General features: G+C 45.0%; 1 protein-coding gene across 1 annotated transcript in view; it reads left to right on the forward strand.

Annotated features, from left to right (window-relative positions):
• The window catches only part of PHLPP1 (PH domain and leucine rich repeat protein phosphatase 1), a 232,283-nt gene that overhangs the window by 146,990 nt on the left and 60,495 nt on the right, over positions 1-24,798 (forward strand). The window contains exons 5-6 of the mRNA XM_069569000.1: positions 17,315-17,461; positions 18,588-18,818. Of these exons, the coding sequence (XP_069425101.1) occupies positions 17,315-17,461; positions 18,588-18,818 (378 nt within the window). The remainder of the gene's footprint in view (positions 1-17,314; positions 17,462-18,587; positions 18,819-24,798) is intronic.

Below are 24,798 nucleotides of genomic sequence, written 5' to 3' on the forward strand. Positions count from 1 at the left end.
TGAACACGGTATCAAAGCAGTGTGAACTTATTTATACTAAATGACTTTAGTGTTCAAACATTTGAAATGTACTTTTACATTAAAAGAGCTGAATCTGTCCCTTGTTAAAGTTTCACGAGTAGTCGTGTTACGCCGACAAGTCTGAAGCTTGCGGGGGGATCTGTCAGAGAGCTCCGCGACGGTGATAGTCCAGTGCAGTGCCTACAGAGAGCAGGGTCAGAAGAAACTCAAAAGCAAAGTTTGATGCTAATAATTTGTATGTGTATGTTTCTGGTCGCTTTTCCATGGTACTTCAAAGGTTATCCGATTAGACGTGAAATTCCTTGAGCTGAAAAGAGAAGAGAGAGCGGAGGGGTGAGAATTTTTCAGATGGGAGTAAAGGAATGGAGTTGGGCTCGGTGTGCAAGTATGTGGGTGTAAAAGAGTGGCAGCTGTAAAGAAATGACCGTTTAGAAACTCATAATTATGCCTGGCATTTATCAAGTACCTTTCTTCTTAGAAAGCTCAATTTGCTACATTTTGAGTCTTCATGAAATGAAAAATAAGTGACCTTATTGCCTGCTCTGCTCTTTCGGGGATCTTGGCATTATAGAGCTAGTGAGTCATCTTAATTGCCCATCCCTGCCGAAATCTCCAGGTGTTTACAGAAAAAGAGATTTTAATTTTTGTTTCTGTCAGTGATTCCTGAAAACTCACTTTTAATGGAAACAGTGATGATTCCTTAACAGAGTGAGATCGGGAGTGGCATGCCAAAATGCTTTTTCGGCTTATTTGCCGGACGTGGACTGCAGCTCCGAACAGCTCCCGCTTCTGCGAAGATGCTCTGTCAGATAAAGAATATTACAGGCAAACAGGAGCAGTTGATTGCTGAAGAAAGGGCGTAGCCGATACTTTAGAGACAAAACACAGCACAGTTGCTGCTCAAGGAGAGAAAACCTCGGGAAGGAATTTCCACTGCTGGGCTTGGTGGGAGGCTTGCCAAGAGTCTAAGGAAGCTCAGAGGCTGCGTGGAACGCCCTTCCTCCACTTAACCCTTCCCAGCACTAGACGCTCCTTTCTCGCACAGCTTTGCTTTTCAGATGGAATTCTGATCCTCTTGGGAAGTTTTCCAGCTCACACAGTTCACCTTTTCTTTCCCTGAGCGTCTGATCAAAGGAAAGCCTTTGCTTCAAGCTCGGGCGCTGAGATTGTGTAGCCTACGCTGCCCTCCTTGGCTACGGCTCCCAGCCTCATTTCTGGCCGTAACAGCCTATTTTCTTCTTCCCTCGTACAGTGTGTTTAGAAGAGAGCTCAGAGAGAAACAAAAGATTTATTTATCAACCAGACTGCATTAAATTCGGTTTTCTCTGTTGACTTCTTGGGATCCTTTAAGATGTTCTTAAACTTTTTCTTTTCCCCACTTAAATGAAAAGTGGGCAGGAGTCTTCAGAGCCCTTGGCTTGAGTCCAGCGAGGCTGGACTGCACTCTGGCGGGTTCTGTTCTTCTGCTTATTTTCGTGGAGTTCTTTGCTGGACTTTCAAGTTTCAACTGTTAGAGTTTAATGTTAAACATAGTATTTGCAGAAATTTGCTATTCTGTGTGGAAACCAACTTTCCCCCCTGCCTGGCTCTTAGGGGACAGGTTAAGCATGCAGCAAGCGGGCCAGTTTTGTGGTTGTTGATGGTTTAATATCGTTACTGGTGACTCTGAAACAGTGTTTCTGTTTCTAGCCTGAGGCTGCTGATGGAAGTCACTGATGTCCCCCTTTCTCCCTCTCCCCCCTGCCTCACGTCAGACTCACACGGCTGACTGGAGTGCCTCTGACAGCACACAGGGAACTGGGAAACCAGAGGCCTGCAAGGGTTCCTGTTGGTCCCAAGGGTAGTTTTGTGGTTTGCTGTCCCCTGGAGCCGTTGGGTTCCCGCTGTCGTTTCCATGGCGAGTTAGGACGGTGCTGGAGCTGGCAGGGCACTTGACGGGGAGGCCTCCTGATGCCCGCGCGCCCATCCCTCCCTGGTGCTGTCTTTGGGACTCGGAATTAACAAGAAACCTAAGGGAAAGTCTGACTTTCCAAACAGTTGTTCTTTCCTCCAGGTTAAAAATTCCTGCTAGAAGGCTCACTTTCACCCCAGTGGAGATGGTGTGTGTGTGTGTAGAGGGAGCACAAGAAGGGAGAGAGTGGGGTCCATTCATTCACGGGGTCCACGAGCCTGTGCATTCTAACAGGCCATTTCCCTGTCCGGTAATTTCCACAGGTACATCGCAGTGTCTTCATCCGGAATTTGAGGCACTCTGAAAAGTCTTTAAGCATCCTTTACAATCACAAGCTTGCTTTCTTTCTGCTTAAGAGTGTATTTGCTTACTGTTTTCCAGAAATAGAGCTTTTGCCCTCCAAATTAGTGTTTCTCAAAATGTGATTTGTGCAATGCCTACATCAGAATCACCTGGGATATTTACTAGGAACAGAGATTCCTGGGTTTCGCCCCAGACCTGCTGAATCAGAGCCTCTAGTGACGGGGCAGAGACCGCTGCCCTCCAGCAGCGCTTCCTGACGTCTGAGGCATGGTCACACCAGACTGCTTTTTCTGAATGTTCTCTTTTCGAGTCCCCATCTGCCTATTCATGTCCCTTCGAGACTAGTGACTTTTCTGTAAGCACTCATGGTGTTTTTTTCCCAGTGCGTTTTCATCTTCTGCCTTCCATTATAGCAGCTTCGCTCCCAAGCTGTGTCCGGTTCCTGCAGGGGAAAGCCATGCCTCATTCACACATGTGCGTGCCTCACACACTTCTGTGCCCAATGAGAACTCTGAAAGTGTCCAGTGAGTGAATGGTTTAGTCCTAGGATCAGATTTTTATTATACCTATTAAACTTTGGGTATTGGATTTTTTTTCTGTTTAAATACCAGATATGCCTGCTCTGTTTGTGATACGAGCTTTTAAGCTTTTCACGTCTAAGCATGTTTTCATGACATAAGTATTCTCTCCAGCCTTAGCTTGTGTTCACCATCTCCTTTGGTAATCTAATATCCTTGAAAGAGACATTACCTGGTTTTCATTTTTATATATCCTTGTATGACTCACCTGGGATTTTATCCAAGTATACTGTGTGGGTCTTCTCTGCTTTGAGAAGTAGAAATAGCTGTCTGTCTTCTGCCTGTTACAGAAATGTTTTTACATTTTCTTACTTGTCCTACTAGTCTGGTGCTTTTGTGCTTAGTTGCTCAGTCGTGTCTGACTCTTTGCAACCCCATGGACTACCAAGCTCCTCGGTCCGTGGGATTCTCCAGACCAGAACACTGGAGTGGGTAGGCATTCCCTTCTCCAGGATAGTGTGGTGGTTAGTATTAAACATGCTTCGAATAGTATCGTGATGAAACTGGCTAACTATGGGCAGATCTGTTGGTGAGAAAATGACAAAATGTAGTCATGGATAAAGTGAGAAACTATTTGATAAGAGATGTTTAACTGTAACTTAACATACTTTTTTTAAAAATTGTCTTGCCAGTTTATGAAAGAATCAGAAAGTGACAGCTTTATGCCACTTACAACTTAACTGTTTTCACCAGTTTAGATGGTGCAGAGCTCCTGTAATCTAGTGACTGCTATTTCCATGTGGTTACCATCTTGTGGTTTGGGGTGGTCCTCTGTGTAATGTGATTCCTGGATTTGCAGCACCCTGCTGCGGCATGCTGCCCCCTCCCTTGCTATGGACAGGAACTCTGTCTTGTCGGCTGTTGTATCCATAGGGTTAACTGAGTCTAGGATTTGGCACAGAGGAAGTAACCAATAAATGCCTCTTGTTTGAATTATTTTAAAAGGGAGGATTAAAGTAAAAATTTCTCTCTTTAGGGAATGCTCTAATTTGCCCTTGCAGTAACATGTCCACTGTAATTATTGCCCACACTTGAGTGTTCCTTATTTCCTTGATGGTTATTTTGGAAAAATCATGTCCGTGTGTTGTAGCTTTGGTTTAATAATTCGGCATTTTTAACATCTGCAGCAGTTCTTGAGAAAATGTTGCTGCGATCCTTCTTGGGCACAAATGTCAGACTTTACCCGAGTGACACTGTGCATGTGCTCGTTTTTGCTTTCTGGCCCCGTGAGAAGGCATTGTGCTTGTTTTGCGTATGCTGACAGTCATTCACAGTGATGAGGACTAAGGTGGGTGGTGTCCATTTATTTTGCTCAAATGTTGAGAAGCCGGTTCAGTTCAGTTCAGTTGCTCAGTTGTGTCTGACTCCTTGCAACCCCATGGACTGCAGCACACCAGGCCTCCCTGTCCATCACCAACTCCCGGAGTTTACCCAAACTCATATCCATCGAGTCAGTGATGCCATCCAACCATCTCGTCCTCTGTCGTCCCCTTCTCCTCCCACCTTCAATCTTTCCCAGCATCAGGGTCTTTTCAAATGAGTCAGCTCTTCACATCAGGTGGCCAAAGGATTGGAGTTTCAGCTTCAACATCAGCCCTTCCAATGAACACTCAGGACTAATCTCCGTTAGGATGAACTGGTTGGATCTCCTTGCAGCCCAAGGGACTCTCAAGAGTCATCTCCAACACCACAGTTCAAAAGCATCAAATCTTTGGCGCTCAGCTTTGTGTATAGTCCAGCTCTCCGTACATGACTACTGGAAAAACTATAGCTTTGACTGGATGGACCTTTGTTGGCAAAATAATGTCTCTGCTTTTTAATATGGTGTCTAGGTTGCTCATAACTTCCTTCCAAGGAGCAAGCATCTTTTAATTTCATGGCTGCAGTCACCATCTGCAGTGATTTTTGGAGCCCAAGAAAATAAGGTCTCTCGCTGTTTCCCCATCTGTTTGTTGAGAAGCTGGTAGTGGCTCCCGTAGCGTTAGTCGTGCTGGACTTCCCAGGAGGACCCTAGTGGGTGCTGACCTTGGACAAAGCCAGCGGGCTACTCAGGCCTCGGGACAGAGTATCGTGTGTAATTTCACGCGGCTTCGTTTCCGAAGTTGTAAAGGGACAGCAGGGAAAAGTGCTGCCCTGAGAAATGGATGGAAAAGTCACCGGTGAGAGTTCGGTGCCAGGGCAGCACGATTCAGGGGCGTGGAGAGGAGTGTGGACTCTGAGGAGCCGAGCCGTGCCTTCTGAAGTGGAAGTTCCCAGCAGTTCTGCAGCTGCGCAAAGACTCAAATGTTTCTCAGGCCGCACAACTGCAGGTGAGTCCGAGAAGAACATGGGGCGAAAGGCATTCTCTCTTTTCTTCACCATCCAGAAGAGAAACTCTTAAGTGTCTGTCAAATTATTTTTCTTTCTTATAAAATAATTATAGCATGTCCAGGTTGCCCTATATCATTCCTGGACTGGGGCAAAAAATTTTATTAAAACAGAGTGTGGGAGTAAGTCCATAAGCCAGCAGCGTTTCACACGGAGGGAGTTTGAGGAGTCTGGAGGACGAGCAGGAAGCCGCTGAGTGACGTCTCTTTCACTCATTGGCGTAACTAACATTTCTCTCGAAGAAAGGCCTTCAGTGCTTGTTTTACACCCTTCCCAAGATTTGTTCTTCTAAAGCTAAAAGAGGAGAGTTGCTCTGTCAGACTAATAATTTTATTAAAACATTTTGCTGACACAAGGCCACAAGGCGGGCTGTTAGGAAGAACAAAAAATACAGGCATTTGATTTTTTAAATTCTCTTGGGGAAAAAAAGGAAAGAGAAACAATAAGTGCAACTTGTTTTTACCCAGGCCTTTTTCTCCATCTATTTTACTGGAACAGCACCACGCTTTTCTCTTTTTATTGTCTTCCCCTAGTGCATGAAATTTATTTACATTGAATAGAAATCCAAGTGGATGGTTTATTTGATAAATGGCACTGGCATATTTAGTTACCAGAAAAACAAAAAAAAGCAACTTGGACCTCCATCAAACATAAATATTAGGTGAAATAAAAATTAAATTTAAAAAGTATAGGTATTTGAAGGGAATACAGGAGAATATCTGTGCTGCTTTGGGGTGAGGGACCTTCTCAAGCAAAAGGTGAAAAACAGATTCCATAAAGGAAAAAGCCGCCAAATTTGAACAAATAAAATTACTGTGTGGCTAAAGTCAGCATTAGCAGAGGGAAAAATGAAGCCGTAGGCTGGAGTGTCATGCGACTCGCGTGGAGCACACAGCGCCAAATGGCACGTAGTGTTCAGGGAGCTCCTACAAATTAATTTGTAGAGGAAGAACAACCCAGGAGAAAAATAGTCGAATATGACTGTATTTCAAAGAAGGTGAACTTCACAAAAAGATGAACTTCATTGAGAAAGAGCAGTTGAAATGAGCTGGTACAGCTTTTTGCCCATCAGATTAGCAACAAAGCTAACATTAGCAAAGGAGAAGGCAATGGCACCCCACTCCAGTACTCTTGCCTGGAAATTCCCATGGACGGAGGAGCCTGGTGGGCTGCAGTCCATGGGGTTGCTAGGAGTCGGACACGACTGAGCGACTTCACTTTCACTTTTCACTTTCATGCATTGGAGAAGGAAATGGCAACCCACTCCAGTGTTCTTGCCTGGAGAATCCCAGGGACGGAGGAGCCTGGTGGGCTGCAGTCCATGCGGTCGCACAGAGTTGGACACAACTGGCGACTGATGTAACATTAGCAACGGCAGCTAACATTAAAGGGAGCGGAGACAGTGCAGAAAGAAACACTCTCTGACTGGGAGTGTGAATTTCTACAACTTTTGCCATTTTTTCCTGTACGCGTTAGTAAAAATAAGTATGTAGTGGGAGATACAAACTCTTAGGTGTGAGATAGGCTCAAAGATGTGTTGCACAACACAGGGAATGCAGCCAGTACTTTGTAAAAACTGTAAATGGAAAGTAACCTTTGAAAGTTGTATAAAAATGAGAAAGTTTAAAAATGTTTAATTGTACATACTCATAGACCCATCAGTTACATATTTAGAAATACAGGTGCACAATCTCTAATCCAAAACTCTTGAGGCTATTTGTGGCTCAGATTTCAGAGATTTTCAAAGATAATACATATACTATATAATATAATATACTGTATAATATAACACCTAGCTCAGGGTTTGGGAAAACACTCCATAAGCAAACACCTTTGTATTTCTAAGGGAACAACAGATGGATATTCACATCAGTTTAGGTCATTTTTGCCACCACATGAATCAAAGAAAAATCTCAATTTTTAGAGCTTGTTGGATTTCAGAAATATCCATGGCATTGGGCAACCATAAACACTGCAAAATAAAAATCACTGATGCACAAACAAATAGGCTGAATTATTTCTGCCAGCAAACAATGGAGTAGCCGTCGTTGGCCCGCGGAGGGATGGAGTAAAAGGTGGTGCTTTTGTGCCCTGTGTTATGCGGCTGTCAGAAGAGTGAGTCAGACTCAAGGTGTTGACGCAGAAAGACGACTTGTTTGTATCAGGTGAGAAAACAAGTTGGAAAAGTGTGTGGTACAATCCCACTCAACAAGTAGGGACGGAGGTTATCTCCAGTGTATTCATATGTGTGTTTTAGAAGGAAGAAAGCTTTGGAGGGATGTATACCAACTCTGCACACCGGTTATCCAGGAGGATGAGATTTGGGCTTCCCTGGTGGCTCAGATGGTAAAGAATCCACCTGTAGTTCAGGAGACCCAGGTTCAGTCCCTGGGTTGGGAAGATCCCCTGGAGGAGGGCATGGCAGTCCACTATAGTATTCTTGCCTGGGGAATGCCATGGACAGAGGAGCCTGGTGGGCCACAGCCCATGGGCTTGCAGGATCACACACAACTGAGCGACTGTACCACTGCTCTTGTCTGGGGAATCCCATGGCGAGAGGAGCCTGGCGGGCCACAGTCTGTGGGGTCTCAGGGTCATGGGGTTGCAGGGTCACAGGGTTACAGAGCAACTGAGCGCCCATGGGAGGCTGTTAACGTTTTGTTTACCTGTTTCTCAAGTTTGTGAAAATGGGCACCTGTCATTTTGGTGACCAGATACAAGCACTTTTTCTCTTTAGAAGTGAATCTAGCTTGTATTATAGAGCACTGGGAGCCGGCACTCTCCATTAAGATGCAGCCTCTGCAGACCACAGGGGAGCCTGCTTTTCATAATTAACAATTAATGGAAAGCAGGGGGCTAAGCCTAGAGTTGTGCTTATGGCTCTAGCCCTCAAGCAGTACCTTCATTACTCAGTACTAAAGCCTAGTAATTTCCAACCTGTATTAGCCTGTTCCCCTACAAGGAAAAAAAAACAAGTTAAACTCGAACTGTTACTATGAAACGGAAATCTAGTCTCCCAGGGAACCTTTTTATAATTGACCCACTTGTGGGGAATAATAACTCCAGAAAGTAATATTGATTTTTCTTTAACTCGTTGAGTAAGACAAATGCACTTTGCTCTTCATGAGTGCAGCGTGTGACACTCGCTTTAAACACATTTAGAATGTGTATAAAAATAGAACTGTTCCCACCATACTGTCATCTTATTTTACAGTCGAGTTTTCCTGGTGCCTTAGTTTTCCCTTTCTTAGTACCCTTAGTTCCTGGAAGGAAATTTACTAAGGATTTAGATGGATCTAAAGCTCAGATAGTTACCATGCTATTTATCTGGTTTTATTCCCTAAATTAATATGGGCTGTATATACCCCTTACTTTAACTCAGACACAGAACCTTGTATATAAATCTTTGAGTGTGGGTAGACTGAGTGGATAGAGGCTGAGAAAGGAGAAAAGATTAAGCAAGTCTGTGATAGTAATAAAGCAAGCCTAGGCCAGGGAGGTATATGAGAATTGATAGCATTTGTGTATTTGTTTTTCTCATCTGTGATGTCTTAGAACGTTTATTTGCCTTTTCTTTCCTACCCTTGGAAAACATGACTTCTCTTTATTTTCTAAGGAGTACTTGCTCTCAGGCAGTTTTTCTAGAGGCCAAAATGAAATCAGCTGGTAGATCTGTTTTTAAAATCTGCGGTTGTTATTCAGTCACTCGTGTCAAACTCTCTGTGACCCCATGGACTGCAGCACACCAGGTTTCCCTGTCCTTCACTATCTCCCAGAGTTTGCCCAGACTCATGTCCATTGAGTCAGTGATGCCATTCAATCATCTCATCCTCTGTTGTCCCCTTCTCCTCCTGCCCTCAGTCTTTCCCAGCAATAAGGATATTTTCCAGTGAGTCAGTTTTACGCGTCAGGTGGCCAAAGTATTGGAGTTTCAGTTTCAATATCACTCCTTGCAATACATATTCAGGGTTGATTTCCTTTAGGATGGACTGGTCTGATTTTGCAGTCCAAGAGACTCTTAGTTCTCTAGTAACACAATTCAAAAGCATCAGTTCTTTGCCTCTCAGCCTTCTTTATAGTCCAACTCTCACATCCATACACAACTACTGGAAAAACAATAGCTTTGACTATGAGGACCTTTGTTGGCAAAGTGATGTCTCTGCTTTTGAATATACTGTCTCGGTTTGTCATAGCTTTTCTTCCAAGGAACAAGCATCTTTTAATTTCATGGCTGCAGTCACCATCTGCAGTGATTTTTGGAGCCCAAGAAAATAAAATCTGTCACTGTCTTCACTTTTTCCCTTTCTATTAATACTTGCCATGAAGTGATGGGACCAGATGCCATAATTTTAGTTTTTTGAATGTTGAGTTTTGAGGCAAGTTTTTCACTTTCTTCTCTGACCCTCATCGAGATGCTCTTTAGCTCCTCTTCACTTTCTGCCGTTACAGTGGTGTCATCTGCATATCTGAGGTTGTTGATATTTCTCCTGGCAATCTTGATTCCAGCTTGTGATTCATCCAGCCTGGCACTTTCCATGATGTACTCGGCATATAAGTTAAATAAGCAGGGTGACAATAAACAGTCATACTCCCTTCCCAATTTAGAGCCGGTCCATTGTTCATGTCCCATTCTTGACCCACATGTAGGTTTCTCAGGAGACAGGTAAGGTGATCTCTGTGGATTTTCCAGTTTGTTGTGATCCACATAGTCGACAGCTTTAGTGTAGTCAGTGAAGCAGGGGTTTTTCTGGAATTGCCTTGCTTTCTCTGTGACCCAGTGAATATACATAATAGAGACATAAGGAGTTGGATGCATGAATATGATGATGTTAACCTTAGGGTTTAATGTAAGACACTAAACACCCTTTGATTTTGTCGAGTTGAATGACTTGTTGGGGAGAGTAGCTTGGAAGATGTTAGCTGGGAATTCAGTGACTGAGGAACAAGATCCACTCGACGCTAAGTGAAGACTGCAACGCCGTGGCGTGCTGTGGTGCTGCCTAGGTGGACCAGGAGACGAGGCCCGTGCGGGGACAGAACGGATGGCTGCCGTTCCAACAGCAGCATCAAGCTGTGTGCCCTTCCGGCCCTGCTGTTGCTGAGTTATGGCTGAGAAGCTGGAGGGAGAAAGGAAAGGGAGGTAGGTTGAGCCCCTGGAGAGCGGAGCGCGTCTCGTGTCTGTGGGCAGCATCCTTCTTCCTGTCCTTCCGTCTCACACTCCTGTGAGCACAAGAGCGCAAATGGAAGAGTACCACTTGCCTTGGCTGCGGTGACGTGTCTGCTCGGCGTTTGCTGTCCCCGCCTTTGACCCCCTCTCGCCTCTCGGCCCCCACCCTTTGCAGATCGTCATTCATTTTGCTTTAGGATTCCTCGTTTGCAAGGGACCTTGATGATTTTTTTCTCACGAAACACAGTCAGAGGCTTTTGTCTCTGTAGATGACCAAGTGTGTTTAGTTGATTGTGCTCTTGTGTGACACCTGAGATGGACACAGAAGTATGCCTGGGAGCTTCAGACTAAGTCAGACTGGAGTTAACACTCACACTGCCCACCGTACCATGGAATTCATTTGGAGAGCTAAGATCACTGTTTCTTAGAGTGGATGAATATTAACTGCATTTCTTCTCCCTATTCTGAGCTCTGTTACAGAACAGATGAACGTGAGTTATATCCCTTTTCTTACAATGTTTTGTTTGCTCTGTAAAAGTACAGTCGCTCTCCTCAGGCTTTTCGGGGTCTGGGAGTGTGGGCTGTGCCTGAGTCTGTGTGCAGGTGAGTGTGCATAGTGTTCGTGGTGTTCATTGTCCTCCAGGGCCGACAGTGACGCCCTCTGTGGCGGAAGCAAGGGTGGAAAGAGTGCTTTCCACTCACTACTTGAGACTATTCTTCAGCCTATGACTTAGAATGATTAGTAGTTGATGTCTGTTTACATCTAAGTCTTTAATAAAGTGTAATGAGAAAGCAGGAGAGAGGAGAAGTCCTGATGTACCTACTGTGAGCAGCTTTCTTTAACCTTGGCACTGTGTGTGTGCCTGTGTGTGTGTATACCCAGGCAAGAATACTGGAGTGGGTTGCCATTCCCGTCTCCAAGGGATCTTTCCAACCCGGGGTCAAACCCTGGTCTCCCACATTGCAGACAGATTCTTTACTGAGCCACCAGGGAATCCCATACATATAACAGATTAAACACACACACACACACACACACACACACACAGCTTCTTTTCCTTTTAATTTGTAACATATCAAAAAGAATTTTTTTATTGATCAACTGATAGCTGTAATTATCACAATCATCTTTAAAATAATTTTATGAATCTTCCGTCGTCGGATGCATGGATTTGCCTCTGCTTTCCTATATTGAACGTGAATGAATTCCTGTAACTTCTTTTCAAGGATTTAATCTTATGGTTTGAGAACTGTTAATGTTAGTTTTTAAAATGAAATTATTTAAGCTGTTTCACCAGATATGCGTTTTTCCAAAGTCAGCCAAATTTTATTTTAGAATCTGGATCTGTGCACATTTGATTACTTATCTGTCTCACCTGTTAGCATGACAGAACTAAAAATCTTTTATCTTGTCGGAGACAGAGATTTCTAGTTTTTTCTTCCGTAATGGTGTGGGGTCACCTTGCTCCCTCCTCTGCATTCTTTTTCAAAGGGAGGCGAGGTCATGGTTCTCTCCTGATCTCCCATCTCCCTCTCACTGAATCGTCACCCTGAGGCATCTCTGTCACTCATTTGAAGACCAGAGGGAGGTGGTTCTAGGTGACCTTCCTTCTTATTTTCCTGGGGAGGGGGTTTTTGAATTAGCAGATGCGTATAACCTGGCAGCTTTCCACAGACATAAAGAAGACGTGGACCTCTAAGAAGACTAAGGGTTGGAGTTTCCAAAACAGTTGAGTTTTACTGTATTTTGATCAAGAACTTGAGTTCTCAGAAACAATCATGCTTTGTTGGCTGAACAAGCCTGCTGCATGCTGTGTTCATTTCCGGAAGCAGTTGGGGGTCGGCTGTGCAGGGCCACCTAGGCGAGATGGGGCTGGAGTGAGAGAGGTTTCAGATGCTTGGACTGGGTTCAGCCCTGGAGGGTGCAGGTTCCAGGGCAGGCGTGCAGATGGAGGCCTTAGACCACATAGCTAAGTGTGTGAATTCTGATAACCTAAAACCTGCCACTGAAACAGATTCTCTCCTCCTGCCTTCACACACACACTTTTAGGACCACATTTGGATTCAAGTTTAGAATCCCCAGACCCCTTGGGGGACCCCTTCCAGGGCCTGACTGTGGGCTCTTGTCCAACACTTGGAGCCGGGTTGTCCGAGGAGACACACGGGCTGACAAAGAGAGGCTTTATTGGAGAGCAGAGGGGCCAGGGAGCCCCGGAGGGCTGCTCTGCCACGTGGCTCGTGGCCTCGGGTTTCCTCCTGATGGGATTGGCTTCCAGGTTGTCCTTGACCAGTCATTCTGATCCAGTCCACCCTGGGTCACACAGACCTTGGCCAAGGTGGATGCCAGAGAGGCGGGCTCTGGGAGGTGGGGGAATGCGGCGTCTCCTTTGACCTTCCCCGAGCTCTTCCTGTTGGCGGAGGCTCATTAGTTCCGTGTTCATTACAGGGCTTCTTGACATAAAAGAACTCAGGCAGCTGGTGCCTGTGGTGCCAGCCGGGGGGCAGTCTAGTCCGTGCCCGCCTAACGGTTCTGTGCTGGATGGGGGGCAGTCTCGACAGTCTAGCCGGTATGTTCCCCTAGCGGTTCTGTGCTGGACCGGGGCCAGTCTCGTCCGTGCGCCCTCCCAGCGGCTCTGCGTTGGCTGTGGCCGCCCGGGGAGCCCGGCTCAGTGGCCCGAGCCTCCTCCTCTCCCACCTCCAGCTCCGTCCCGCATCCTGCAGGGACCAGGACCCCACAGCCCGTGGGTCCAGGCTCCATCCGCTCCTTGGGCTGTGGACACAGTGTCCTGGGCGGGTGGGCCTATGGGAGAGGCCCACATGATCACTGAACAAAGTTTGCTCCTTGGAAGAAAGCGATGACAAACCTAGACAAGCTTATTAAAACACAGAGACATCACTTTACTGACAAAAGTCTGTACAGTCAAAGCTGTGGTTTTTCCAGTAGTCATGTACGGATATGAGAGTTGGGCCATAAAGAAGGCTGAGCCCAAAGAGTTAATGCTTTCAAACTGTGGTGTTGGAGAAGACTCTTGAGAGTCCCTTGGACAGCAAGTATATCAAACCAGTCAACCCTGAATATTCATTGAAAGGACTGATGCTGATACTGAAGCTCCAGTACTTTGACCACCTGATGCAAAGAGCTGACTTGTTGAAAAAGACCCTGATGCTGGGAAAGACTTAGGATGGGAGGTGAATGGGGCAACAGAGGATGAGGTGGTTGGATGGCATCACTGATTCAGTGGATGTGAGTTTGAGCCCACTCTGGAAGCTAGTGAAGGACAGGGAAGCCTGGCATGCTGCAGTTCATGGGGTCGCAGAGAGTCAGACACAACTTAGTAAATGAAAAACCACAAAATCAAAATGATCAGTTCTGAAAAATTGATAGAACTTAGATGTACTAAGTCTTTGAAATCCAGTGTGCATGTTATGATTAGAGAAACACGTCAGTTTTGACTGGTCCCGTTGCAGGTGCCCAGGAACCGCCTCAGTCTACCGGTATTGTGCCAGACAGCACAGCTCTACGTGGAGGGAGCCTGCACTCCTTGTTATGTAGGGACTGTTGGCCTGTAATTATTATTATTATTGATCTTTTCTCTTCCACTTAAGTTTGCCAGCTGCCTTTTACTCATTCAGCTCACTAATGACTTCCTTTCCTCTCAGCAATGGTGTGGTCCTAGTAAACTTGTTTATATAGATGAATATACCTTTTCCCCCATTACTGACAAATACTTTCCCAAAAGCCAGTGATCCCGTTTTCCATCGTGAGTAATTACTGGAATTGTAACCCTTCCATTCTCCACTTTCTAAAGTCTTTGTGCTATATTATGTTGGATAATGTTCAGGATTTTTTTCCTTCATAGAAGAACTTCTTAAAAAACAGTTTAGTTTAATTTCATGCATATTTTGAAACTGTGGCCAGTTCTGCCAAAGGAGGTAACACATCTAGACGGCAGGGTACTGTCTTTGTTTGGGCTGGAGCAGCAGTTTTATCTATTTCAGGACAAAGTTGCCAGAATTAGAAGGGAAAAAAAACATCTAGTTAAATTTGAATTTCAGAAAAACAAAGAATATATATTTTTTTAGCATAAGTAAGTCTCATGCAACATTTGAGACATACTAAAAAATGTTTGTAGTTTGTCTGAAATAGAAATTTAACTGGAGCCCTGTGTTTTATGTGGCAACTTTATCTCAGAATTCTTTTACTGTCTCAAAAATTGAGGACCCTAAGCAGCTTTTATTTCTGTGGATTAAGCTGTTGATATTTACTATATTAGAAATTTAAGCTGAAAAATATTTTAATATATAGTAATTAATTTAGAAAACAAATAGATGCCATTCTTGCTAACATATGTATTTTTTATGAAAAATAACTACCTTCTAAAACAAAAAAAATAGAAGAATATAATTGTTTTGTGTTGTTGCAAATCTTTTAAATCCTGGCTTAGCTGAAGACAGTTGGATTCCCTAGTCTGTTTCTGCTTCTGAACAGGTGCGCTCTCGCAGAGATGTGTGCCATCTGGAAACCTCCCCTGGACGTTTGGGAGGAAGGGAGAGTGACAAGAGGCAAATGACAGCTTAGTGTTGTTTTGAACATAATTTTGAGCTTGAGCACCTCCTGAGAGGGTTTTAAGGACGTCTTCCATTGCCCCCAACTTTGCTTTGAGAGCTCCTGGGCTGGAAATAATAGACCCTGTAATTCCAGCCGGTGTCACGTAGATCATGGGTAGTCAGAATAGAGGATGACATTCTCTTTCAAGAAGGACTAAGGAGTCAAATGGTAAAATACAAAAATGTTTTAGTTATTATTCAAGTTTAGCAGTAATTTTTAAGCTTTCTTTTTTACTTTAAACTTACTCTGTCATCCAAGAAAGCCACTATCAATCTGTCAGATGTGTGCATTGTCAGATTTCTGTCTAGAATAAAATGGATATAGTTATTTAGAGCAAAGCTTGACATTTTTTATTTAGAATTTAGTAAAGAAGTCACATGACAGTTTCTTTAAAATGTTGACTGGATTGAATTGAGTTTATTTTTAAGATACTGTGTCTGTTTTAGGCATTGTATACCTTGCTTAGACTTTAGGCATGGCCAGTTTTTAAAATAATTGACACAATGCAATACCTAGTCGGATTTGCTTCTCAATAGAAAATGTGGATCATGGCATCCGGTCCCATCACTTCATGGGAAATAGATGGGGAAACAGTAGAAACAGTGTCAGACTTTATTTTGGGGGGCTCCAAAATCACGGCAGATGGTCATGAAATTAAAAGATGCTTACTCCTTGGAAGAAAAGTTATGACCAACCTAGATAGCATATTCAAAAGCAGAGACATTACTTTGCCGACTAAGGTCCGTCTAGTCAAGGCTATGGTTTTCCTGTGGTCATGTATGGATGTGAGAATTGGACTGTGAAGAAAGCTGAGTGCCGAAGAATTGATGCTTTTGAGCTGTGGTGTTGCAGAAGACTCTTGAGAGTCCCTTGAACTGCAGGGAGATCCAACCAGTCCATTCTGAAGATCAGCCCTGGGATTTCTTTGGAAGGAATGATGCTGAAGCTGAAACTCCAGTACTTTGGCCACCTCATGCGAAGAGTTGACTCATTGGAAAAGACTCTGATGCTAGGAGGGATTGGGGGCAGGAGGAGAAGGGGACGACCGAGGATGAGATGGCTGGATGGCATCAGTGACTCGATGGACGTGAGTCTGGGTGAACTCCAGGAGCTGGTGATGGACAGAGAGGCCTGGCGTGCTGCGATTCATGGGGTCGCAAAGAGTCGGACAGGACTGAGGGACTGAACTGAACTGAGAAAATGGGTAGAGGCTGGCAAAGAGCCAAACGTGAGAATTTAGAGATGACTTCTTGAATTGCTTTAATTGCTTGGACGACTGAGAAAATGAAAGAGCCATCAACAAAAATAGAACAGGAGGAAGTGCTGGTCTGGGATAAAGATGGTAAGTTTAGTTTTGGGCTGGAGGTGCTGTTGGCAGGTCAGGGGAGAGGAGAGCGGCTGTGGCGGGTTAGAGAGCATTGTCCACGGAGCAGGGAGACAGCGCCAAGGAAGGCAGGGTAAAGAGAGAGAAGAGACTGACGGACGAGGACCAGATCTGTGATGCCTGACTGCGGTAGGCAGGAGAAAGGAGAGAAGGTCTGGAGAGAGCTGTGGCCTTGCCAGGTGGCTCCGTGGTGAAGAACCTGCCTGCAACGCAGGAGACATGGTTTTGATCCTTGGACGGGGAAGATCCCCTGGAGAGGGAAACGACAGCCCATCCCAGTGTTCTTGCCCGGGGAATCCCATCGACAGTGGAGCCTGGTGGGCTATAGTCCACGGGGTCCCAAAGAGTCGGACATGACTGAGCGACTCAACAATAACAGCAGGAAGAGGCAGTGAGGAAAGTGTGGTTAGAGTGGGGTGAGCAGAGGTCCTCCAGGAAGGCTGTGTGGCCTGCAGGATTGAGCGTGGGACTGAGATGAGGAATGGCGGCTGGTTCTTCAGCTTCGAACTGCAGAGCTGGGCACCGCAGAGCGAGTGTGGTTTTGATAGACTGGGAAGTTTTTCATTATTTTAGGTTTGGGTTTTCGACGTGTCTGGGAAATCCTAAAGAACTTTTCCTTCCTCTCTGTTACTCACACAGGTGCTAATGAAGCCAGCCAAGGGGAAGCTGAAAGCCTCACTCCAGCAAGCCCACCTCCTCAGATGCTCAGCCTTGCTTTAGCGTGGCGCCTGCTTTAAACAGAGCCGTTCTCTCAGGTGGCGCGCCAGCCTCAGAGTCTGCAGATGCGCCACCAGCTCTGTGCCGGCTCGCCCTGTGCGGGCTCTGCTCCGCTGAGTCAGAGTCGGCCTAGAGGGTCTCTAAGGCAGTGCTGAAGCCATGTGCTGTTGCGCGTCTGTGACATCGGTCTTTCCTTTCTGTTTTGTTTTTGTGATAGGTTCACCAAGTTGAAGAGTCTCAACCTTTCCAATAACCATTTAGGGGACTTCCCGCTAGCAGTCTGCGATATTCCGACCCTGGCTGAGCTCAACGTGTCGTGCAATGCCCTCCAAGCCGTCCCGGCCGCCGTGGGAGCGATGCGCAAGTAGGTCCTCCAGCCTCCCTGCAGGGCCCCGAGGCCCCGCCCAGGACACCTCGCTGGGGCCATCGCGCAGGAGGCTGGCGTGCTGTGCTGGTCGTAGCCACCCCTGCCCCAAATCAAGAGATCACGCTCTTGTGTAGAGTTCATTTTGTAGCTTCTTTGAGAATCTAGTAAAAAAATTAAAATATCCTCATTTAGAACCAGTGATCCCTACAGATGAATGTGTCTAAATATAGGAGGAGGGGTTACTTTCTCATTTCCTGAGTTATGTTGAATTCTAAGGCTTAGAAATTAGTTTTGTTTTTTTTTTTAAATATATGCTTCCAGTTTTATTAAGTGAAACTACTTAAAATCTTACACATGCTCATTATGAAAGTGAAAGTGAAGTCGCTCAGTCGTGTCTGACTCTTTGCAACCCCATGGACTGTAGCCCACCAGGCTCCTCTGTCCATGGAATTCTCCAGGCAAGAATAGTGGAGTGGGTTGCCATTTCCTCCTCCAGGGGACCTTCCCAACCCAGGGATCAAACTTGGGTCTCCTGCATTGCAGGCAGGTTCTTTACCAGGGATATAAATACTATGAAATACTATAGCAAATAAAACAGTAAATATTTTAGAAGCTCCCTAAATCCTATTATCTAAAAAATCTTTATTACCAATATTAGGAAAATATTACGGGATACATTTTTCTTTTCATTTATACAGAAAGAAGGATGGATGTACAGATGAAAAGTGATATCTCAGTATTTGTACTTCTTTTAGGAGAAAAGTACAGAATCTTCTCTTATGTTTAAAAGTCAGAAGTTAGTTTTTAAAATAACAATGAATGAAAGATGAGTATCTAGGCTGATTGACACTGCAGTCAGCTTGCTGTGTTCCCATTTACGCCTGTTCAGGTTCAGTGAATTGGTCCTAATTTTCATTTTCAATAAAAGATTAAGATGCTTGTCTCTGATCTTTTGTCTCTGGTGTATTATCACCTCAGGCCCTGCCCTTAGCATTTTGCAAAGGAGAGTGCAATATATTTCCTTTTTCTGGTAAGAGGATCTATACTTACGCAACTTGAATGTTCATAATAAAGATGTAAAGTATATACGTTCTCTTTGTAACTCTAACGTTTTCTTTGCTAGCTTACAGACATTTTTGTTGGATGGAAACTTTCTCCAGACCCTTCCTGCTGAGTTGGAGAACATGCATCAGCTTAGTTATCTTGGTCTTTCTTTCAATGAATTCACTGACTTTCCAGAGGTGCTGGAGAAGCTGACAGCTGTGGATAAGCTTTGTATGTCTGGAAACTGCATGGAGACGCTTCGGCTACAGGCTTTAAGAAAAACGCCTCACATTAAGCATGTGGATCTGAGGTAAACCACCTTAAGGAAATCTGTCCCGTTTGAGCGGTTGGCTTCTGTCTGGGACGTTGGTTGTGGCTCTTCTGGTGGCTTTCTTCTGTCTAGACGAGCAAGCTGGTTAGTTGCAGTTAGGGCCCACTTTTCTGGTTTCCCTCAGAGGGAACCCTGAAACTTCTCAAATTTTTTTTTTCCCCTCATCAATGAGTGACCGTCTATCTCAAAGGTCTTAGTTGATTTTGCAGGTTTGAGTCCAGCTTTAATTAGTAGCACCATCAAGTCAGAGAAAGCTGTTTATGGTGAATGAAAATCATGTTCCTGAGAGCCAGGTCGATTTTGCTCTCCGGTATCCCTCCCTTTCTGTGGCTCAAGGCACTTGACATCATCGAGCTCCTCTTCTTTCTTTTTTTTCCCTTCCTTGGCTTCCTTAATATAATATATTCATTAAATTTGTTGTTTATTTAATTTGCTTAATTTCCTCTCTCTCCATCCAGATGGCTCTTCCCTTAGTTTACTGTTCTTTATAAAAATGTAACCCTCGTCATCTTTTGTTAGGCCTGAGTTTGGCTAGAGCCTCCCCTCTCATCCCTTTGCAAGAGCAGGGAACGTGCATTTTGAATTCTGATCACGCTAAACTCCAACTGAAAACACCCACATATCCTTGCGTACATCATAGATGTATTTTTGTATATACTTTACATATGGATGGGCTTTGAGTTCCTGCAAAACAGCATATTGGGTTTAGGGCTTAGTATTAACTTGCCCAATTTGATATTTTTCAATGAAAGTAACTTCCCCATTGGAGCTAAAGCGCCAGTAACTTTGGCCACCTGGTGTGAAGAGCTGATTCATTGGAAAAGACCCTGATGCTGGGAAAGATTGTGGGTAGGAGGAGAAAGGGATGACAGAGAATGAGATGGTCAGATGGCCTCACTGGCTCAATGGACAGGAATTTGAGCAAACTCTGGGAGATGGTGATGGACAGGGAGGCCTGGTGCGCTGCGGGTCCATGGGGTCACAGAGAGTTGGACACAACTTAGTGACTGAACAGCAGCACATATCCCCATTAGCCAGGGAGCGGTGAGCACATTAAATCTCAGGTGAGATGTTTAATGTTTCTGTGCAGCTGTATTCTCATCTCTAGATTACGGTTAATAACAACGTAACTCACAGAGTTTGGGAAGGAAGAGAGTAAATGCCTCTCTCCCTCAGCAAATGTTCCATGTTGTTCTCATTACCTGGTGAAAACTCTTCTGCTTGTGAACCCCTCTCTGCTGTCATTCTTGGCATCTTTTCCCCTCTTTGGATTTTCCTGTTTTTCTGCCTACTTTCCTCCCGGGTGATAACACCAGACCTTCCCTTGAGCCTGTCAAAGTTCATGAGCACAAAGTAGCAGCATTGCCTTTTTGCTTCCCTTTCATCTCCATTCTTCCGGTTTGGCCCAGGGAACCCATTCATTCCAGTCCTGCAGAGAAGTGGTTTGCTTTATCTTTCCTCAGACTAAAAGAGTAAAGGCTGTCACACCTGGGGATATGCTAGCAATTTGCAGACGTACAGTTCTTAGTTCAGGGAGACCAAATGGTAACGATTTCTCTAACTTTGAGAGCTTTTTAAAGGGTGACAGGATAGGGAGCTGAACACATTGTCTTCTTAACTTTCTTTCTGAATTTGTTAACCTTACTTGCCTCTGAGTGGTGGCTCAGTGGCAAAAGAATCTGCCTTCAGTGCAGGAGAGGCAGGAGATGTGGGTTTGATCCCCGGGTTGAAAAGATCCCCTGGAGGAAGAAATGGCAACCCCCTCCAGTATCCTTCCCTGGGAAACTCCATGGACAGGGGATCCTGGCGGGCTGCAGTCCATGGGGTCACAGAGTCACACGCCTGCAGTGACTGGAGCACCCACAGCACACACACAACTGGGTTTAGAAAACCTTCGTGTTTAAGGATTTGAGCTCTTTTTAAATAAAAAGCCACCCAGAGATGTAACAATGGTCACTCTGCTCACTGGTAACAAGCATGAGAGAGGATTTGTAAGTTACCTCCTGTTAGGGAAGAAGACATCATTTTCCTTGATATGAATCAGCTTCCAAACGAGATCAATCTAATATGTTTGGAAGCAGCTGTTCTTATTAAGAGTTTTGTAAATTCTTCAAATTTCTAGTTCAAATTGAGTCTTTTTAAAAAGATAAGATCAGTTACAGGATATTTAGAAACCAGAATAAACTTTTATATACTGTAAATGTTGAATGATCGTGAGTAACTGCTTCCCTCCAGACTGCTGAGCTAAGAAGATGGGAATCTGGTCAGATTTGCTTGTGATTCTGCCTTAATATTTCATGTTGAAGCTAGTGGGGTGATTTAAGCGGAGTCTCACTTAGTCTCTGTGAGCTGAGGACTGATTCTAGTGATTGCATTTCTGATCCTTCAGGTGGAACCAGTACGTCAAATTAAAAGTAATCATTTTTCTTTTAATCTTACTCTTTCTCACATTGACATATTTAAGACTGATAATGTCTTTTCTATGGTATAGGGAATATTCTCGCCTTTTCTCCAAACTCTGGGTGTTACATTTCTCTCCTTGATCACTCCTCTCTCTCTCCTCTGCCTTGAGGGTTGGTTGCCTGTGCTCACAGGACCCCATTGTTACCTCTCGTCTCTGTGGTAAAAATTCATCTTGCTCCAACCCTTCTTTCTCATCTTAGGATCAATTCCACTTCAGCTGCCAACAGGATATTTCACCTTGCTTTCGTCTTTTGACACACTCAACCAAATTACATGTGAAACAGTTTAATGTTTTTTCATGTATTTTTAAATTGGAGTATAATTGCGATGTTGTGTTCGTTTCTGCTGCGAATCAGCTGTATGTATACGTGTGTTCCCTCCCTTTTCAGCCTCTGTCCCCCGGCCCCCTGCCCCACCCCACCCCCAGGCCTTCACAGAGCACTGCGCTGAGCTCCCTGGGCTATCAGCAGTCTCCCAGCTGCGCATGGCGGTTACTAGCTGCGCCCGGTGGTTACTAGATGTGCGAAGCAGTCTCCCAGCTGCGCCCGGCGGTTCCCAGCTGCGCCCGGCGGTTCCCAGCTGCGCCTGGCGGTTCCTAGCTGCGCCCGGCGGTTCCCAGCTGCGCATTTTACGCGTGGCAGTGCTCCTGTCAGCGCTGCTCTCAGTTTATCCCGCCTTCTCCTTCCTGTCTCTGTGTCCACAGGTCTGTTTATACATCTGTGTCTCTGTCCCTGCCCTGCAAATAGATTCCTTAGTACCATTTTTCTGTATTCTATATATATGAGTTAATATACAATATGTGTTTTTCTGACTTCACTCTGTATGACAAAGTCTAGGTTCATCCACACGGCTATAAATGACCACTTTCTCTCTTTATTCAGCAAGTTCTTTCCCGTGGGTCCCTATTTTTGCTGATAGCACCACTTCATTGGTTCAGTTCAGTCGCTCAGTTGTGTCCGACTCTGTGCAGCCCTGGGGACTGTAGCACGCCAGGCTTCTCTGTCCATCACCAACTCCCGGAGCTTACTCAAACTCATGTCTATCGCGTCGGTGATGCCATCCAACCATCTCATCCTCTGTCGTCCCGCTCTCCTCTTGCCCTCAGTCTTTGCCAGCATCAGGATTTTTTCTAATGAGTCAGCTCTTCCCATCGGGTGGCCAAAGTATTGGAGTTTCAGTTCTAGTATCGGTCCTTCCAATGAATATTCAGGACTGATTTCCTTTAGGGTGGACTGGTCTGATCTTGCAGTCTAAGAGACTCTCAAGAAAATTCTCCCAACACCACAGTTCAAAATTATCAATTCTTTGGCGCTCAGTTTTCTTTATGATCCAACGCTCACATCCATACATGACGACTGGAAAAGCCATAGCTTTGACTAGACAGACTTTTGTCGACAAAGTAATACCTGGTTTTTAATATGCTGTCTAGGTTTGTCATAGTTTTTCTTCCAAGGAGCAAACATCTTTTAATTTCATGGCTGCAGTCACCATCTACAGTGATTTTAGAGCCCAAGAAATTAAAGTCTCTCACTGTTTCCATTGTTTCTCCATCTATTTCCCTTGAAATAGTGGGCCTGGATGCCATGATCTTCATTTTTTGAATGTTGAGTTTTAGGCCAGCTTCTTCACTCTCCTCTTTCACTTTCACTGCATTGTCCACAAAGGTCCGGCTAGTCAAGGCTATGGTTTTTCCAGTGGTCATGTATGGATGTGAGAGTTGGACTATAAAGAAAGCTGAGCACCGAAGAATTGATGCTTTTGAACTGTGGTGTTGGAGAAGACTCTCGAGAGTCCCTTGAACTGCAAGGAGATCCAACCAGTCCATTCTAAAGGAGATCAATCCTGGGTGTTCACTGGAAAGACTGATGTTGAGGCGGAAACTCCAATACTTTGGCCACCTGATGTGAAGAAGTGACTCATTGGAAAAGACCCTGATGTTGGGAAAGATTGAGGGCAGGAGGAGAAGGGGATGACAGAGGATGAGATCGTTGGATGGCATTACCGACTCAATAGACAGGAGTTTGGGTAAACTCTGGGAGTTGGTGATGGACAAGGAGGCCTGGCGTGCTGCAGTCCATGGGGTCGCAAAGAGTCGGACACAACTGAGCAACTGAACTTTCACTTTCACTTTCATCAAGAGACTCTTTAGTTCTTCTTCACTTTCTGCCATAAGGGTGGTGTCGTCTACATATCTGAAGTTACTGATATTTCTCCCAGCAATCTTGATTCCAGCTTTCGCTTCATCCAGCCTGGCATTTCACATGATGTACTCTGCATATAAGTTAAATAAGCAAGGTGACAATATACAGCCTTGACGTACTCCTTTCCCAATTTGGAACCAGTCTGTTGTTCCATGTTCAGTTCTAACTGTTGCTTCCTGACCTGCATACAGATTTCCTCAAGAGACAGGTCAGGTGGTCTGGTATTCCCATCTCTTTCAGAATTTTCCAGTTTGTTGTGAGCCACAGAGTCAAAGTCTTTAGCATAGTCAATGAAGCAGAAGTAGATGCTTTTCTGGAATTCTCTTCCTTTTTCTATAATCCAGCAGATGTTGGCAATTTGACCTTTGGTTCCTCTGCCCTTTCTAAATCCAGCTTGAACATCTGGGAGTTGTCCATTCACCTACTGTTGAAGCCTGGCTTGGAGAATTTTGAGCATTATTTTGCTAGTGTCTGAGATGAGTGCAGTTGTGCCGTAGTTTGAACCTTCTTTCACATTGCCTTTCTTTGGGATTGGAATGAAAACTGACCTTTTCCAGTCCTGTGGCCCCTGCTGAGTTTTCCGACTTCACTGGTTATCCAGACACAAATTTGTGCCTGTGTTTTCTAGTGTGCTACCCAGATGCTTGCTGTCGTATCAGTTCGTCTTGGGCACCAGTCTCGCTCTCTGGCCCTTACTTTTTCTTCTCACTGCTGCTCTTGCCTCCTCTGTGCACTGTCTGCTGCCATTGTACAGCCTCTCAAGCACAGCCTCACTCAGAACCTTAGTTTTCTAACTCAAGATACTTAAGCTCTCATTTCTAGTTTCAAGCCCCTAGCCTGTGACTCCCTTGAGGATGAGGTTCTAAGTATGGTTCAGTCCAGAGTGTGGTCCTCCAGCATGTGCTAGCAAACCAACTATTTGCAACTTTTTTTAAACAAAGAGATAGGTTTAGTAATTGAGACTTAATATCTTGGAAACATTCGCCATTGCCACAATATTCATGTAGATCCACGTAAGCAGACACACCTCACTGTACAGGGAGCACATTAGGCCAGGTGCTGGCGAACTCGACGTGGCGAGCCACTTGTGTGGAGCGCTGTGACCCAGTGTGTGCATGTCCGTCCGTGAGGGATTAGAGGTTGGGAAAATAGGTCCTTCCTCCTGGATAACTCAAGAAGCACTGCTCTCATTTGTATAGCCTGAGTCTCTGTAGTGAAAATGGGCTAGTCCCTCAGCTGTGTCCAAGTCTCTGCCACCCTGTGGACTGTAGCCCACCAGGCTCCTCTGTCCGTGG

This window comes from Ovis canadensis, chromosome 23, assembly GCF_042477335.2.
Source record: "Ovis canadensis isolate MfBH-ARS-UI-01 breed Bighorn chromosome 23, ARS-UI_OviCan_v2, whole genome shotgun sequence".
Taxonomy (NCBI): Eukaryota; Metazoa; Chordata; class Mammalia; order Artiodactyla; family Bovidae; genus Ovis; species Ovis canadensis.